The sequence below is a fragment of the Coregonus clupeaformis genome, chromosome 7 (genome assembly GCF_020615455.1).
Source record: "Coregonus clupeaformis isolate EN_2021a chromosome 7, ASM2061545v1, whole genome shotgun sequence".
NCBI classification, from domain to species: domain Eukaryota; kingdom Metazoa; phylum Chordata; class Actinopteri; order Salmoniformes; family Salmonidae; genus Coregonus; species Coregonus clupeaformis.
In genome coordinates this window covers 24931258-24946057 of record NC_059198.1, presented here as the reverse complement: position 1 = coordinate 24946057, position 14800 = coordinate 24931258, and the positions used below count along the sequence as shown (strand labels likewise).

At 45.4% G+C, this 14800-nt stretch overlaps 2 protein-coding genes across 3 annotated transcripts; one reads left to right on the top strand and one right to left on the bottom strand.

Annotated features, from left to right (window-relative positions):
• Positions 1–5691: 5691 nt before the first annotated feature.
• LOC121569445 (thioredoxin, mitochondrial-like) lies at positions 5692–9714 on the bottom strand. 2 transcript variants are annotated; one of them, XM_045221265.1, is made up of 4 exons: positions 9612–9714; positions 8774–9033; positions 6896–7019; positions 5692–6633 (listed from the first exon to the last, which is right to left on the bottom strand). In XM_045221265.1, exons 2-4 carry the CDS (start codon positions 9031–9033, stop codon positions 6517–6519), a joined length of 501 nt encoding a protein of 166 aa, XP_045077200.1. In that variant the 5' UTR covers positions 9612–9714; the 3' UTR covers positions 5692–6516. The 2 variants fall into 2 exon arrangements, with proteins under 2 accessions (XP_045077200.1, XP_041736349.1); XM_041880415.2 differs by lacking the exon at positions 9612–9714 and adding an exon at positions 9376–9588.
• Positions 9715–10042: 328 nt separating this feature from the next.
• LOC121569443 lies at positions 10043–13214 on the top strand. Its single transcript, XM_041880414.2, has 2 exons — positions 10043–10861; positions 11506–13214. The coding sequence occupies exon 2, from the start codon at positions 11720–11722 to the stop codon at positions 12794–12796; it is 1077 nt and encodes a 358-aa protein (XP_041736348.2). The 5' UTR covers positions 10043–10861; positions 11506–11719; the 3' UTR covers positions 12797–13214.
• The last annotated feature ends 1586 nt before the right edge of the window (positions 13215–14800 follow it).

Here is a 14800-nt window from a genome sequence, read left to right as displayed (position 1 = left end):
TATGACTACTTTGAACATCATCGCTGTCAGTTTTAAAGCTTTTGAAAACTCTAACATAAGTGCATGTGATAGATGGGAGCAATAAAACAAATATTTAGTGGCAAACTTCAGTTTTCTCCTCTTTCCCATTTAGAGGTGTGAAAAATTGTGTTTTATTGCTTACTTAATTGAGAATGTATAGCAGTTTAAATTTAGCCATAGAATCAATGGAATCTGGAAAAGTCAATTTTTTTTACTTTCATTCAGCACATAAGATGCACCTGATTTCAACGTCCAGAAAATGTTTATTTTTGACATCTGGAATATATGTCTTCTAACCTTTCATTCAGCACCTGAAATGCACGTGATGTCAACGTCTGGAAAATATGTATTTTCATCGTAAGTCTAGATACAATAGCTGAGATTGGTAAAACTATTGCTGTAGATGTACTATGGACAGCAGGCTGAAAAAGTGGAGAGTACCAGATTCACTCCCAAGTAGAGTAACTGCTGTGTGTGTGTGTGTGTGTGTGTGTGTGTGTGTGTGTGTGTGTGTTTGTACCGTACCCTACCAAGGCTACACAGCCTCAGCACATCCAGATGGAGATAAAACCTGCAGACTGGACAAGCAGCTCTGGACAAGTTCGCCTAGAAAGGAACCTTAAAATAACAATACTGGAAAACACAAGACAACAATATCAATTTCATGGCTAAGCGATGGGGGAAGGGCTGGTATTGGGGGTAGAGTAGCAGAAGAGAAGTGAAGAATGAGAAGATGAAAGGATGAAAACGAAAGAGGGGATGATATGAGCTGATGGATGCTGAGAGGATAGAGAGCGAAAGTACATAGAGTTGTTCAGTACCACGTCTACCTGCTCATTCCATTGTGTGAGATCTGGAGAAGGTGAGAGACAGTCTGACGGAACAAAGGCATTGGACCAGTATACAGGCCACTAACAGCAAGGAGACAATACCCTTTCCAAAGGAAACAAAAATATTTTTCATGTGAGAAAAGAAACGTGACAAAGGAAATATATTGAATAAATGCCCAGGTGAAAATGAGTATGGTGGAACAAGGAGAAAAGGGATAGAATAAAGCTGAAAGAGGAAGAATGAGGCCATTTAATACTTTGCACTCCTGACCTCACTCATTCTCATCTTCACTCTCTCCTAGGGGTGACGCCGGCTCTGTATGCGTTCCAAAGGACCTGAATGTGAAACAGATTATGTTGTGACCTCATCGGATAAACAAGGGTTAACACAACCAACACTGTCAAAAACATCCTCGACACAGGTGGCATCAACATATTGACATACACAACCTATATCTCATGTGCACTTAACAGAGGCAGTCTGGGTAAACAGCTTTATCATAACCGTAAGATGACATAACGATTTTTAGGGAAATGAGTTTTTCCAGACCACACAATATGATCAGCAAAAACTCAGGACCATAGTTATAGCCTATAACTAACTAAAAGTATGAGCCAATTAATGTATAATGTCTGTTAACAAGCAGAAAAATATGTTCAATGTTCAACATGTTCAACATTATACTGTTCAATGTGTTTACAGAAAATATATATAGGGGATTGGAAATTATGCAGACAATTACATTGATAGAAGCCACAATCTATCTGTAATATTAAAGCTTATCTACACCCTAATTGTATTATTTTTTAAAGCAGAAATACATTATAACGTTATACTGTTCATTGTGTCAATATGTGTGGAATGTGTTTGTGTTTGTTCCTGCATATTTAGCAACTGTGCATCACATATAGCACACGATGACACTGACGAACATGCCATGCAGTTGGAAAAATCAATACATCGCCCAGTCAGGGCTGGTTGGGAAATACAAGGAATCTAGCCCAGGGGTCAAGGGTCACCTCTGAGCAGTACCAGATGCTGAGGTAGCAGACAGGAAGGGATTTGGGAAAGATATGTGAAGCCACCCATCCAGACCTAATCTGAGTTGTACGTCATACTCCGCTCAATCATAGTCACAACAGTAGTGACAGGACACAACACATTTATTTGGGCCCAGAGGGCAGCGACGAGGGATTAAAACAGAGGAAAAGAGTAGATTACCAAATATGGAGACACACTCCTGACCTCAATCCGTCCCTTCTCCCTTGCTATGACAGTCTCTCTCTCTCGCTCTCTTTCTCGCTCTCCTGCAGTTGTAATAGCAACAGGGTGTGTCTGTAATTCTGGGTGTGTAAAGTCATATAATCTGCTCAGAAAGAAAGGGACCCACTGACAAGCACTATGTGAACAGGCTGGTATGAGTTCATTGAGCTCTTTTACACACCAATAGCTTCTGTGATTTCATGTGTGTGCATTTATATGTGAGAGTAATGTGTATGGGCCAGCCTGCATGTGTGTCAGATCTGTAAGTGATTGGGGTGCTGTATCCTGTTCATTCCAGATAAAAACCCTATCTAAACATGGTGTGACACATATTAAGCATACAACACATTTGAATATGAGCCTAATGGCTATCTGTAGAAACACATTGTTTTGGTTGTCAGCATCCTGCACCTTGCTGTTGTTCTACACCATTCACCAATCATGTCAAACTCCCTGCCAATACTATTTACGCAACTCACTTAAATTTAGCCAGCTTGTCTTGACATGACAGAGTATGGCTGTGTGAAAGTATTTTTGTATGTCCTTAAATGGCATAGAGCATCCCTTACAGCAATGTCCAAACACAACCGCAAAGTAATTAAAAACAGCTCCAGCATGCCAAATATGCTGTAATGAAATTATAGTAGTAGAACACATGGCAATTTATTCCTTCTTTTGTCCTTTTCAGCATCCCTCGCTTCTTACCTCCCCCTCCCCTAGTAATCAGTACACAGGAAGGGGTGATAAGAACCATGTTGACTCACAAAAGTCTGGAATGTAGAGAAAAGGGAAAAGGGGGGAGGGGGTTCCTTCTTTTCTTTCATATTCTCTTTCCCACTCAGCAGTAATCAACTCTCATAGCCAAAATATACGTTCAGATCATGTATACTGTATGTACATGATGGGAAAAAGATGGGAGCGATAAAGAGAAAGTGTCTGCTTTGTGTATGTTAAATTGACATTTGTCTGGAACAGAATGGAGATTCAACAAGCTGGAGGGCAGTATGTGTTTGAAATATAGATAGAGCTATGTATTTACTATAAACACAATACTCTTGGGCTGTGTCAGGTATGGCTGTTGTTACAGCATCACCCACACACATTCCAAAGGCATTTTGACTATGTGGCACAGGCAGGGCCAGTCAAATAATCACACAACAAACATTACAAGTTTTAGAGTCTGAGAAAAGCAGAGAGAGAGAGATGGGGAGAGAGAGATGGCAGAGGAATTCTGCAACTCTCCCTTCTCAGCCCGTTTGTTCAACAGTCACTGGCTTCCCCAGTCGTTTTTGCCTTATATGGTAACAGAGTGGTTGAGAGAGAGAGAGAGACAGCAGGAGCGAGGATGGAGGTGTGGTCTATTGTTTTTGGCGGAAGAGGTGTAGGGTTACGCTACTCATGAACCTTTCCAGCATTCCGTCATCTCTTCACCTCATTCCTATGACTAATGCTGCGTTCATAACCAAGGGAGGTGGGAATTGACCAGTTGTGAAGAAGTAAATACAAGTTTGATGCATTCATGTGCGTTGAACTCGTTGAGAAACGCTGATTGGCTAATGACCAACAAGCTGCATAAACCATAAACTAAAAGTACAGCTATCATGCTTGTAAAGAAAGTATAGTGTTCAAAAACCATATTAGTAGATTGCTTTTTAGAAATAATGTTTTATTGCAATTATTGCATTTATCTGCCGAAAATGCTGTTATCAAGGTAATTTCCTTAGTAGGTTACATCAGAGGTCAGCATGTGGGAGAAGTGGGAGCTCAGGATAATAGACAAATTTCCCACTAGTGATTACCAGTTGGAGGGGCGTTCAAGTGGATTTTTCCCAGTCCTATGTGGTAAATTCTCACTTCCCACTTGGTTACAAACGTAGCATAAGTCAGACAAAGAGTAGTTAAAGGCCCAATGTAGCCGTTTTTTTATATCGATATCAAATCCCTGTAAAAGATTTATTTAAACTCTCTTTGTTATTAGTCTATTAACCAATTTACTGCATAACGATGTCAGAAACTCCCACCTATTGCAAACCTGCTGATTAGAAGGACCTGTGTAGATTGTATTTTCAACCAGCAACTATCAGGAAATAATTTTGACTGCACTGGTCCTTTAAAGAAGCTGCGACAACAAGTACGCCTACATAAGTCTATACCTATCATCAGCACTGTGGTCTAGACACTGGACACACAGAGAGAGAGAGGGAGGGGGAGGAGAGAGAACATGAGGGGAGAGGGAGGACTGGTTAAAAATAGATGATTAACAAAGGTACTGCTGAACTACTATTCCAGCCATTTCAAATATGTGATAGAGTCCAAAGAGGAATGTCTTTCATTGAGTACAATAACAGTCTGGATTATAGATCGAGACCATTAGCTATTCCAACTGTACCTCCTGCTTACTCACACCTGCTTATGTAATACCTATGGAATTCCTTGTTGAAAATCCCTGGATGTCTATATCCTCTATAACTGGCTACTGAACAGCTCAACACTCAATTTCTTGGGGGCCATTATTTGTGTGGCAATGATCTAATCGAAGGCTATTAAAACTACAGACGGAACATGTCAAATGTACGCTGTTTAAGGGTAGCTTGGAAGCCTGTGCCATGACTATGTCAGTGGTGATTCTGTAATAACACGCTATGATCGTGAGGCATGCAGTGTGGGAATGTCCCTGTGTGTCATCATGTGAGACGGAATGATAACTGGAGATGGGGAGTCAGAGCCCAGGTGCCTACCTTGACAGCTTGGTGAGTTAGGGTGTAGGTGAGAGAACTGGTGTGAAGCCACTGACATGGAGGGAAGGGGGGTGGAAATAAATAGGGGGGAGGTAGAGAGAGGGGTAATTTAGAGAGGTGTTAAGGGGAAGCTGGCGTGGGGCGTGCTTCAGCCTTCCACACCATTACACTGATGAGCGGGGGGTGAAACAAGTTCAGACAGAGAAACAGAGAGAAATAAAAAGAGAGCGAGATACTGATTAAATAGAAACAGTGAGGTAAAGGATGATAAAACTGATAGAGAAAATACAGGATGTAGAGACATGAAAGGGAAAAGAGGAAGAAACTGAATGAGGGATAAATTAGATGGAAAATAATGTAACATGGTGGATTGATACAGACAGAAGACTCTTCCAGCTCATTAGGTCTATACCAAAGTTTGTCAGTAACGGTGAGAACATCACACTCATTCTACTAGAAATAAATATGTAAATTAATCTGCGTGACAGAAAACATCCCTGCCTCCTACCTCCCAGGCAAACAAACATCACACCATCATCCTACGTCAACATTCCATCACCACTCTGCTAACTAGACTGCCCACATAATTAACACAAGGGAATCACATGGCTGAAATATGACCACAACTGATTCGATGTTAACTTCATAGTTTACATACCACCGAACACAAAATGATAGTTATAAAGAATATTATTTTACTGCTAAAGTCATATAGGTCTAAAGTCCTCCAATATTACTATGAAACCACTTCCTCATGATTCTCCTTGACCTTTACCACCTGTAATATTATACCACAAACCAATTCACACTCAAATTATACCACAAACCAATTCACAAATATAGAACACCTTTAATATCCTTTATTTATTACTTTGCTTGGTCATATTACATAGTTTATAGAAATAAAATCTAAATCGAACCCATAACCATATTTGTGTTTCCCGCTTATCTCAAATCTCTCAGTCAAAACCAAGAGACAGACCGATTCAGACTGAGAAACTTATACACAGATACATCCATACAGACACACTCATGAGACACATTCCACTCTCACATTATTAGGCATAATGGTGTAAAATGACTGTGCAGCCTACAATGCTAGGGGAAGGCCACCCTCGTGTGGACAAAAGCAGGAACTGCAGAGAGCGACATCACCGCTCATTCACCAATATCACATTTCCTGTTAACGTCTCTCCCCACTTAATACTAAAACGACTTGTCCCTGTACTATGCAGTAAAGTACAGCGGTGTAGTTGCCCACTCTGAACAATCTATTGTAGTAAACTGGTACACACTGGCTCAGGCTGCACTTCCAGTTTCCACAGGGTTGGGCCATTATATTACAGGTTGATGAGGGAGGGAACCGCTGCAAGATGGGAGCGATATATGAGTAAATGAGGGGAATTGAAGTTCACACAAGCACACACCCATCACTAGACCACAGACAGACAGAGACAGACAGAATAATACAGAGCAGAGTTTAGGGATGGGTGTGAGCGTGTGCGTGTTTGTCAGGTGGGGTTGTGGTCAGGTGGGGGGGTGGGTGGGTGGTTGGTTGTTGTTTTAACAGGTTCAACATGGCCGTGTAGTGCTGAGGACCAGGCCAGGCTCAGACAACAATGGGGTCATAAGGGGTTAGATCACAGGGATGTGATCGACATGTTCATTGTCCAATGAGCTTTCTGACAAATGAGTCCAACGCCTCATCATCTTTGATTCCCACAAACTGGTCGATGACGTCGCCTCCTCGCATGGCGATTACCGTGGGGACCGCCGATACCTGTAGAGAGAGGTAAAGGTCAGTAACCGCAATGACATCAGTCAAAGGCACTGTTCCAGTACAAAATGCATCCTTCCTTCCTCAAAGTAATCACTGATCTGATATGACTGGGTTGCTGTAAGCTATGTAGTGGAATCCCTGCTTTCACAAATCCAACCATTTTAGATCATCAATTACTTCAAGGAAGGGAGGAAATGTCACATTTTCTAACAGGACCTAACAATTGCAATATCGGTCAATAATGTCAACAGCTTCCACTTACCCCATATTCAATGGCCAAGTCTGTGTGATCGTCTATGTCGACCTTTGCCATGGCAACTTTGCCTTTCTGTTTGGCGACAGCTTTCTCTAATCTTGGCCCCAGTATCTTGCAGGGACCACACCACCTTTATAGAACAAACATGGGATGTCTGGTTAGAACTAATAATACTGAATGTATCCGTGAAATTTCAATCAAAAGTCTCCACATACAGTGGGGAGAACAAGTATTTGATACACTGCCGATTTTGCAGGTTTTCCTACTTACAAAGCATGTAGAGGTCTGTAATTTTTATCATAGGTACACTTCAACTGTGAGAGATGGAATCTAAGTTATTAGATGATTTAAGTAATTCATTTGTGGGAATCATCCTTTGGGGATGCTTTTCTGCAAAGGGGACAGGACGACTGCACCGTATTGAGGGGAGGATGGATGGGGCCATGTATCGCGAGATCTTGGCCAACAACCTCCTTCCCTCAGTAAGAGCATTGAAGATGGGTCGTGGCTGGGTCTTCCAGCATGACAACGACCCGAAACACACAGCCAGGGCAACTAAGGAGTGGCTCCGTAAGAAACATCTCAAGGTCCTGGAGTGGCCTAGCCAGTCTCCAGACCTGAACTCAATAGAAAATCTTTGGAGGGAGCTGAAAGTCCGTATTGCCCAGCGACAGCCCCGAAACCTGAAGGATCTGGAGAAGGTCTGGATGGAGGAGTGGGCCAAAATCCCTGCTGCAGTGTGTGCAAACCTGGTCAAGACCTACAGGAAACGTATGATCTCTGTAATTGCAAACAAAGGTTTATGTACCAAATATTAAGTTATGCTTTTCTGATGTATCAAATACTTATGTCATGCAATAAAATGCAAATTAATTACTTAAAAATCATACAATGTGATTTTCTGGATTTTTGTTTTAGATTCCGTCTCTCACAGTTGAAGTGTACCTATGATAAAAAATTACAGACCTCTACATGCTTTGTAAGTAGGAAAACCTGCAAAATCGGCAGTGTATCAAATACTTGTTCTCCCCACTGTATATCTGTGAAGCATAGAGTACAGAATAGAACCTGGATAATAACATTAAATTGTTGCCTAGCAAGACAATGTCAACAAGTTGGCAAAAACATAAACCGACAATGACCAGGGCAACACTGACCACTATGCAAATCAAGATCATGTTTACTGTATATATCCAGGCTATGTATGTGATCTTCTAGAGCAGGGGTGTCAAACTCATTCCATGGAGGGCCTAGTGTCTGCTGGGTTTTGGTTTTTCCTTTCAATTAAGAGCTAGACAACCAGGTGAGGGGAGTACCTTACTAAACAGTGACCTTAATTCATCAATCAAGTCCAAGGGAGGAGCGAAAACCCGCAGACACTCTGCCCTACGGGGAATGAGTTTGACACGTGTTGTAGAGCATGAACCCAATGTGGCTGTCCTGGCATTGCCTCTTGTTGTGTAACCTCAAATTATCTACCTCGAAAGGAAACACCATCAGATGTCAAGCCATGCAGCCAGACACATACAGTATGGGTAAGGTGTTGTTATCAAACATGATATGCACTCAGTCAAAACTTTCACTGTTATGCTTTTTTCTTACAATGGGAAAGCTGTTGAGCATGTTATGCCAATTCAATATGATTGATAAATAAATGCACTTGTTGGGTACATAGTTGAAAAAGCTATAAAGTAAAATAAAGTTTCCTGCTGTTATCTCAGTAGTGTAATTTCAACAGGCAGACATTGATGCTTCTCCATGTATTGTCTCTTAGGGCCTTTGCTTTCTCATTAGAGGGTAGTTTGTAAATTCTATAAGTGGAGCCTAATATCCCCTCTGCGGGTCCATGAAGCATATTCATTCATTCATCTATTAGCTACTCACTGGGCATGGAAGTCAATGAGCACAGGCAGCTCACTGTTGATGACTCTCTCTGTGAAGTCCTCATGGTCCTGCACGTTGAAGGAGACCTCTCTGCGGGAAGTGTGGGGCAGGGAGCGGGACAGAGTGCGTTTGGGGGAAAGGAAGAATAGAGGGGCAGTGGAGGAACGCAGGGAGGTAGAGAATGAGGTGGAGGCCGGGAGACAGCGGAGGTCTTTTACAGAGAGGGTCCAAATTCTACGGACTAGCAGCCGGTGAGCCATCTGAAAGATGACATAATTGGGGAAGAGAACAGAAGTCTGATCAATAAATGTAATTTCATGGCACCATAATCAAAACAGGGCCACTACTCAGGCAGAGCTACTATGGTTGGACTGTGACATCAGGGGGAGGACACCTATACAAGTTATTTACCACCATACAGTAACATGTAGGTGTGTGAGAGATGGCTGGCTTAGTGGCTATGCATAACACGAACAGCAAGGAACTAGATTCAAACAGATTCCTAGCTAGCTAGCTAGCGAACTTCACTGACAACTGCTGATACGGGGGGCAATAAACCACCACAAAGAGTTTGTATATAGTAATTTTTCTAGTGGCTTGACCATCCAATAGAACGGCGTCGTGTTTCGCAACCACAGTGTGCGTATTTACGAACTGGGCTCAGCTTTTTCTTCGAATAACCTCCGTGTGACTTTGCCCGCGTCTCCCTTCACCTTCCTCGCGCCTGTGTCCTCCCATTATAAAACGCCCACATCCACAAACCGGAGCAAAACTACTGCCATTACGTGCCAATGTCACCCAGAATATCATTGTAGTGATAGAGACACAAAACACTTACCGTTCTGGTCTCTATATGAAGTACTTCCGTTTACAGTTAATATAAAAGAGGCCGCACAGATTATTTGTGCGTCTCAAGTTTACGTTTGGGCGAGTAGCGCCGCCACGAGTTCAAATTCAGAACTACAGTGGCGCCAATGCGCTTGAAGTGTTATGAAAGGTTATCTGGCAAAACAATAGGGAGACCTCGAGATAGAGGAGGTGAGGTGGATTTGCAAATCGTGGAGACCCCACCACATGGAATCTGACACAGAGGGAGATATTATTTTCTACCTTTGTCAATGAATCATACGGTGCAAAATACTGCGGATTTTTACATTTTTTTAGTCATTTAGCAGACGCTCTTATCCAGAGCGACTTACAGGAGCAATTAGGGTTAAGTGCCTTGCTTAAGGGCACATCGCCAGATTTTTCACCTAGTCAGCTCGGGGATTAGAACCAGCGACCTTTCGGTTACTGGCACAACGCTCTTACCCACTAAGCTACCTGCGGATACCAATACAAATCTACCCCAAGGAGCTGCTTTCAATCTTGAAGATTTAACAGATGGAAAGGGAATGGGGATACCTAGTCAGTTGCACAACTGAATGCATTCAACCGAAATGTGCCTTCCGCATTTAACCCCTCTGAATCAGAGATGTACGGGCGGCTGCTTTAATCGACGTCTACGTCATCGGCGCCCGGGGAGCAGTTGTTGGGGGTTAACTGCCTTGCTCAAGGACAGAACCGTAGATTTTTTAACCTTGCCGGCTCGGCGAATCTGACCAGCGACCTTTCGGTTACTGCCCCAACGCTCTTAACCGCTATAGGCTACCTGCCTACAAAGGTCACTGCATTGAGCTCAGGCATCTATAAATTCACCTAAGCTAAATTATCAATATGGGTACGGTGCTTGCGCTTGCTCTTCAGAGAGCCATTCATTCATAATTGATGGGGAGACTAAAATGAAAGAGAGAAGTGAGGCAGTCTCGACCACCTTTAATGTCAGAGGGCCACCAGATGAAAGGTAGAGCGATGTGGGTGTGAAGGGTGCAGAGACAGACTAGATAAGGAGAGAGTAGAGTGGAGTAGACAGCAGACAGACAGACAGACAATGGATTCAGAAATGGGGGCAAGGCATTACTGATTATGATGTGGACAGATGGACAGGAGGACCAGACTGCTGCATTAACAATGAATGGATATTCAATAAAAGCCAGCTCATTCCTGAAGTTGAAGACTGAGGAGAACACAGAGAGTACAGCTGACCCTGTGAGTGGCTTTCACGTATTCTTTGTAGAAGTGTAGTACTTCTTACCATTAATTAGCTATTGTACACAATCATTGCACTGCACTCACTGTTTTCTCTTTGACTGTCCTTTCCTCTTTCTGTGTTTATTATTCTGTCTTTTCACAACAGTGGAGGCTGGTGGGAGGAGCTATAGGAGGACAGGCTCATTGTAATGGCTGGAATGGAATTAATAGAACGGAGTCAAACATGTGGTTTCCATATGATTGATACCGTTTCATTATTCCATTCCAGCCATTACAATGAGCCTGTCCTCCTATAGCTCCTCCCACCAGCCTCCTCTGTTTCACAACTACTGTATTATGTCATGTTGATTTCTTGGACATGGACTGTTTTCTTTGGCTGCAGTGCAATACCATAGCTTTGATGACTTAACTCTGAATAACTGTCAGTGGAGACTGCTGAGGGGAGGACGGCTCATAATAATGACTTGAACGGAGCAAATGGAATGGCTTCAAACACATGGAAACCATATGTTTGATGTATTTGATAGCATTCCACTAATTCCGCTCTAACCATTACCATGAGCCCGTCCTCAATTAAGGTGCCACCAACCTCTTGTGCTCTGTGTTAACTCTGTAAATGTGTATCCACTGTCTACTTATAGGGTGCCTTGTTGAACGGGATGTTTATGACCTATCCGGACATTGGTGAAGTGACTTCAGGATTTTAAAATACTAAGTACATTTAGGAAAAGTCTAACAAGAGGTCTTCACAGAGCATATCAACCAGAGGTGGTCATCTTACCAAGTGAAATGTTTTACCCCATCCAATACCATTAAACACAGACTCCCATCTACCTCCACCTGTAACAAGGGAGAATGTGCCAGCCTTCCCGACACTGGCAGTTTGAACGGGGGGACAGATCTGATGACTGCTGGAGGCACCTCAAAGAGTGGGAGGAGGAGAGAGGAGCAGATGTAATGCTCCAGAGGACAGGTGAAGAGATTAGACCCTCGGTCACCCTCCGCCCCCCACCCTTGTTCCGCAGCATCGGATCGTCGGGGCTGTCGGCCAGCCTGCCACCCCACCGACGTCTCCGCTCCATATTCCGCAGGTCCAGAGCGGTGCTGCCTGCAAATACACACGCCGGTGAGGTTTCAGGAACACACACCCTCCAAGATTTACTGTCAGGCACCCACATCAACGCGCTCCCACATCCACTGACTCACAATGACGTAGTGTCAGAGAAGGACGTTCACATAAACACAGTCTCAGAGACACAAACACAGCCCAAGAGACATGGGCTCACTGTATTAGAACCACCAACAGGACCTCTCAAAGATACACTCTCATTCATAATCAGTGCTGAAAGCAGACAGCAGGGCGGACAGCCTTTTTCTCAGATTTCCCCACCCCTAAGGACAGATATCAAAGGCATGGCAAGATGGGACAGAGCAGAGGCTCCTCTCAAAATGCGAGAGGATCTTGGGACTGGAGAGGGAGGATTGAAAGAGAAGCAGAAGGTGAAGAGGAGGAAGAGGAGAAGGAGGAGGGTGGACTGTAAAGAAGAGGACCATGCCAATGACAGATATGTGGCCCCGTTCTTCACCCCAGAGACAGAGGGAGATGGTGGACTGTGCCAGTGGTTACAGAGTCTGGGGATTACAGATAGGGAGAAGGAGGCCATTTCCCCCAACAGAAGTAAACATCAGCAGAGTGGGTTCAGAGAGAGGATGGCTGGACGCAGAGAGGGGTATTCACATCCAGCAGCCAACCACAGGAGAGACAGACGCCCCCACTTCCTCCCGCCTATCTGTCAGTCTGGCTCCCTCCTACATGTACCCCTGCTGCTTCCCGAAAACTCCCCGCCACCCTCGCCATGCACCTCCCCACATGCCCCCTTCCACCCCCTGCCTGTACCCCTCCTCCACCCTCTGCCCTTCAGGAGGAAGTGATATTGTCCAGCAAAGGAAAGGGGTCTCTCAACTCGAGGCCATTTGTGTTTATGCTATATGCGTTTTTTTGTCTTGTTACTTCGGCATATTCTGACTGACACCTAGCTTATGTATTTGTATATAGCGCTTTACGCATACACATGCTTAACAAGGCTTATCCAGGTATAATGTATGTTGCTCTAGCCTATTATACTGTATATCCTTTACAAGTAATCACAGGAATAGTTTCTAAGGATATGTTGTCCTGTCACATTTCAATTGCATTAAATTCAGCATGTATAGTTTGAAAGACCCAGGTCAACAAGTGAACCAACCTCAGCTTTAGGTAAGTGTGTGTGCCCTGCTGTCACGCTCTGGCTCCGGGACTTTGTATGTTGAGCCAGGGTGTGTTCGTTTCGTTGTGTTCTGTTTGGTTGGGTTGTTCTATGTGGTTGTATTTCTTTGTTTGGATGAGTGACTCCCAATCAGAGGTAACGAGTGTCAGCTGTTTGGCTCGTTGTCTCTGATTGGGAGCCATATTTATAATGTCTGTTTTCACCTTGTGTTTGTGGGTTTTTGTTCCTTGTCAGTCATTGTCTGAGGACGTTACGTATCGTTTATTGTTTTGTATTCGTGTTTGCACTTTACTATTAAAGTATGTTCGCTCAACACGCTGCGCCTTGGTCCTCTCTAACCAACGATCGTGACAGAAAAACCCACCTTAACCAGATCAAGCAGCGTGACGAGGAGAGAGGATGGACGTGGGAGGAGATGATTGCGAGTCTGGCAAGAGGGAGAGAGGCCTGGGCCACGGGGAGGAGAGACCCCCAGGAAATTTTTAGGGGGGGGCTCACGACGTCGGGGCAGCAGGTGTACGGGTTAGAGCGGTGCAAAGCGTTGGCAGAGAAGGCCGCCAGGTTAGGGGGGCCACTGGGCACAGAGGAGAGGGAAAGTGTGGAGGCACGGCGAGAGGTACTGGGGTGTGTTACCAGTCCAGTCCGGCCCGTTCCTGATCCCTGCGTGGGGCCAGTGGTGTGTGTCCCCAGTACGGTCCGGCCTGTTCCTGCCATTCCCACCAAGGCAGTGGTGCGCGTCGTCAGCCCGGCCCGGCCTGTTCCTGCCATTCCCACCAAGTCAGTGGTGCGCGTCGTCAGCCCAGCCCGGCCTGTTCCTGCCATTCCCACCAAGTCAGTGGTGCACGTCGTCAGCCCAGCCCGGCCGGTTCCTGCCATTCCCACCAAGTCAGTGGTGTGCGTCGACAGCCCAGCCCGGCCTGTCCCTGCTCCACGCACCAAGCCTACGAGGTGCGTCGCCAGTCCAGCCCGGCCTGTCCCTGCTCCACGCACAAAGCCTACGGTGTGCGTCGCCAGCCCAGCCCGGCCTGTTCCTGCTCCACGCACAAAGCCTACGGTGTGCGTCGCCAGCCCAGCCCGGCCTGTCCCTGCTCCACGCACAAAGCCTACGGTGTGCGTCGCCAGCCCGACCCGGCCTGTTCCTGCCACTCGCACCAAACCAGGGGTGCGAGTCGCCAGCCTGGTCCAACCCGTTCCTGCTACTCGCACCAAGCCAGGGGGTGCGAGGCGTCAGCCTGGTCCAGCCCGTTCCTGCTACTCGCACCAAACCAGGGATGCGAGTCGTCAGCCTGGTCCAGCTCGTTCCTGCTACTCGCACCAAACCAGGGAATGGAGTCGTCAGTCCGGTGAGGCCCGTTCCTGTTCCACGCACCAAGCCAGGGGCGCGTGTCGTCAGTCCGGCTCCGACCAGCGGGGCTAGACAGGACCAGGGGTACTTTGGGGGGTTGGAGAGGAGGTGGGGATCAGGGCCGGAGCCAGAACCACCGCCGAGGGAGGTATGCCCACCCAGCCCTCCCTTGTTTAGCCCTTATTGAGGCGCGGTCGCAGTCCGCGCCTTTAGGGGGTACTGTCACGCTCTGGCTCCGGGACTTTGTATGTTGAGCCAGGGTGTGTTCGTTTCGTTGTGTTCTGTTTGGTTGGGTTGTTCTATGTGGTTGTATTTCTTTGTTTG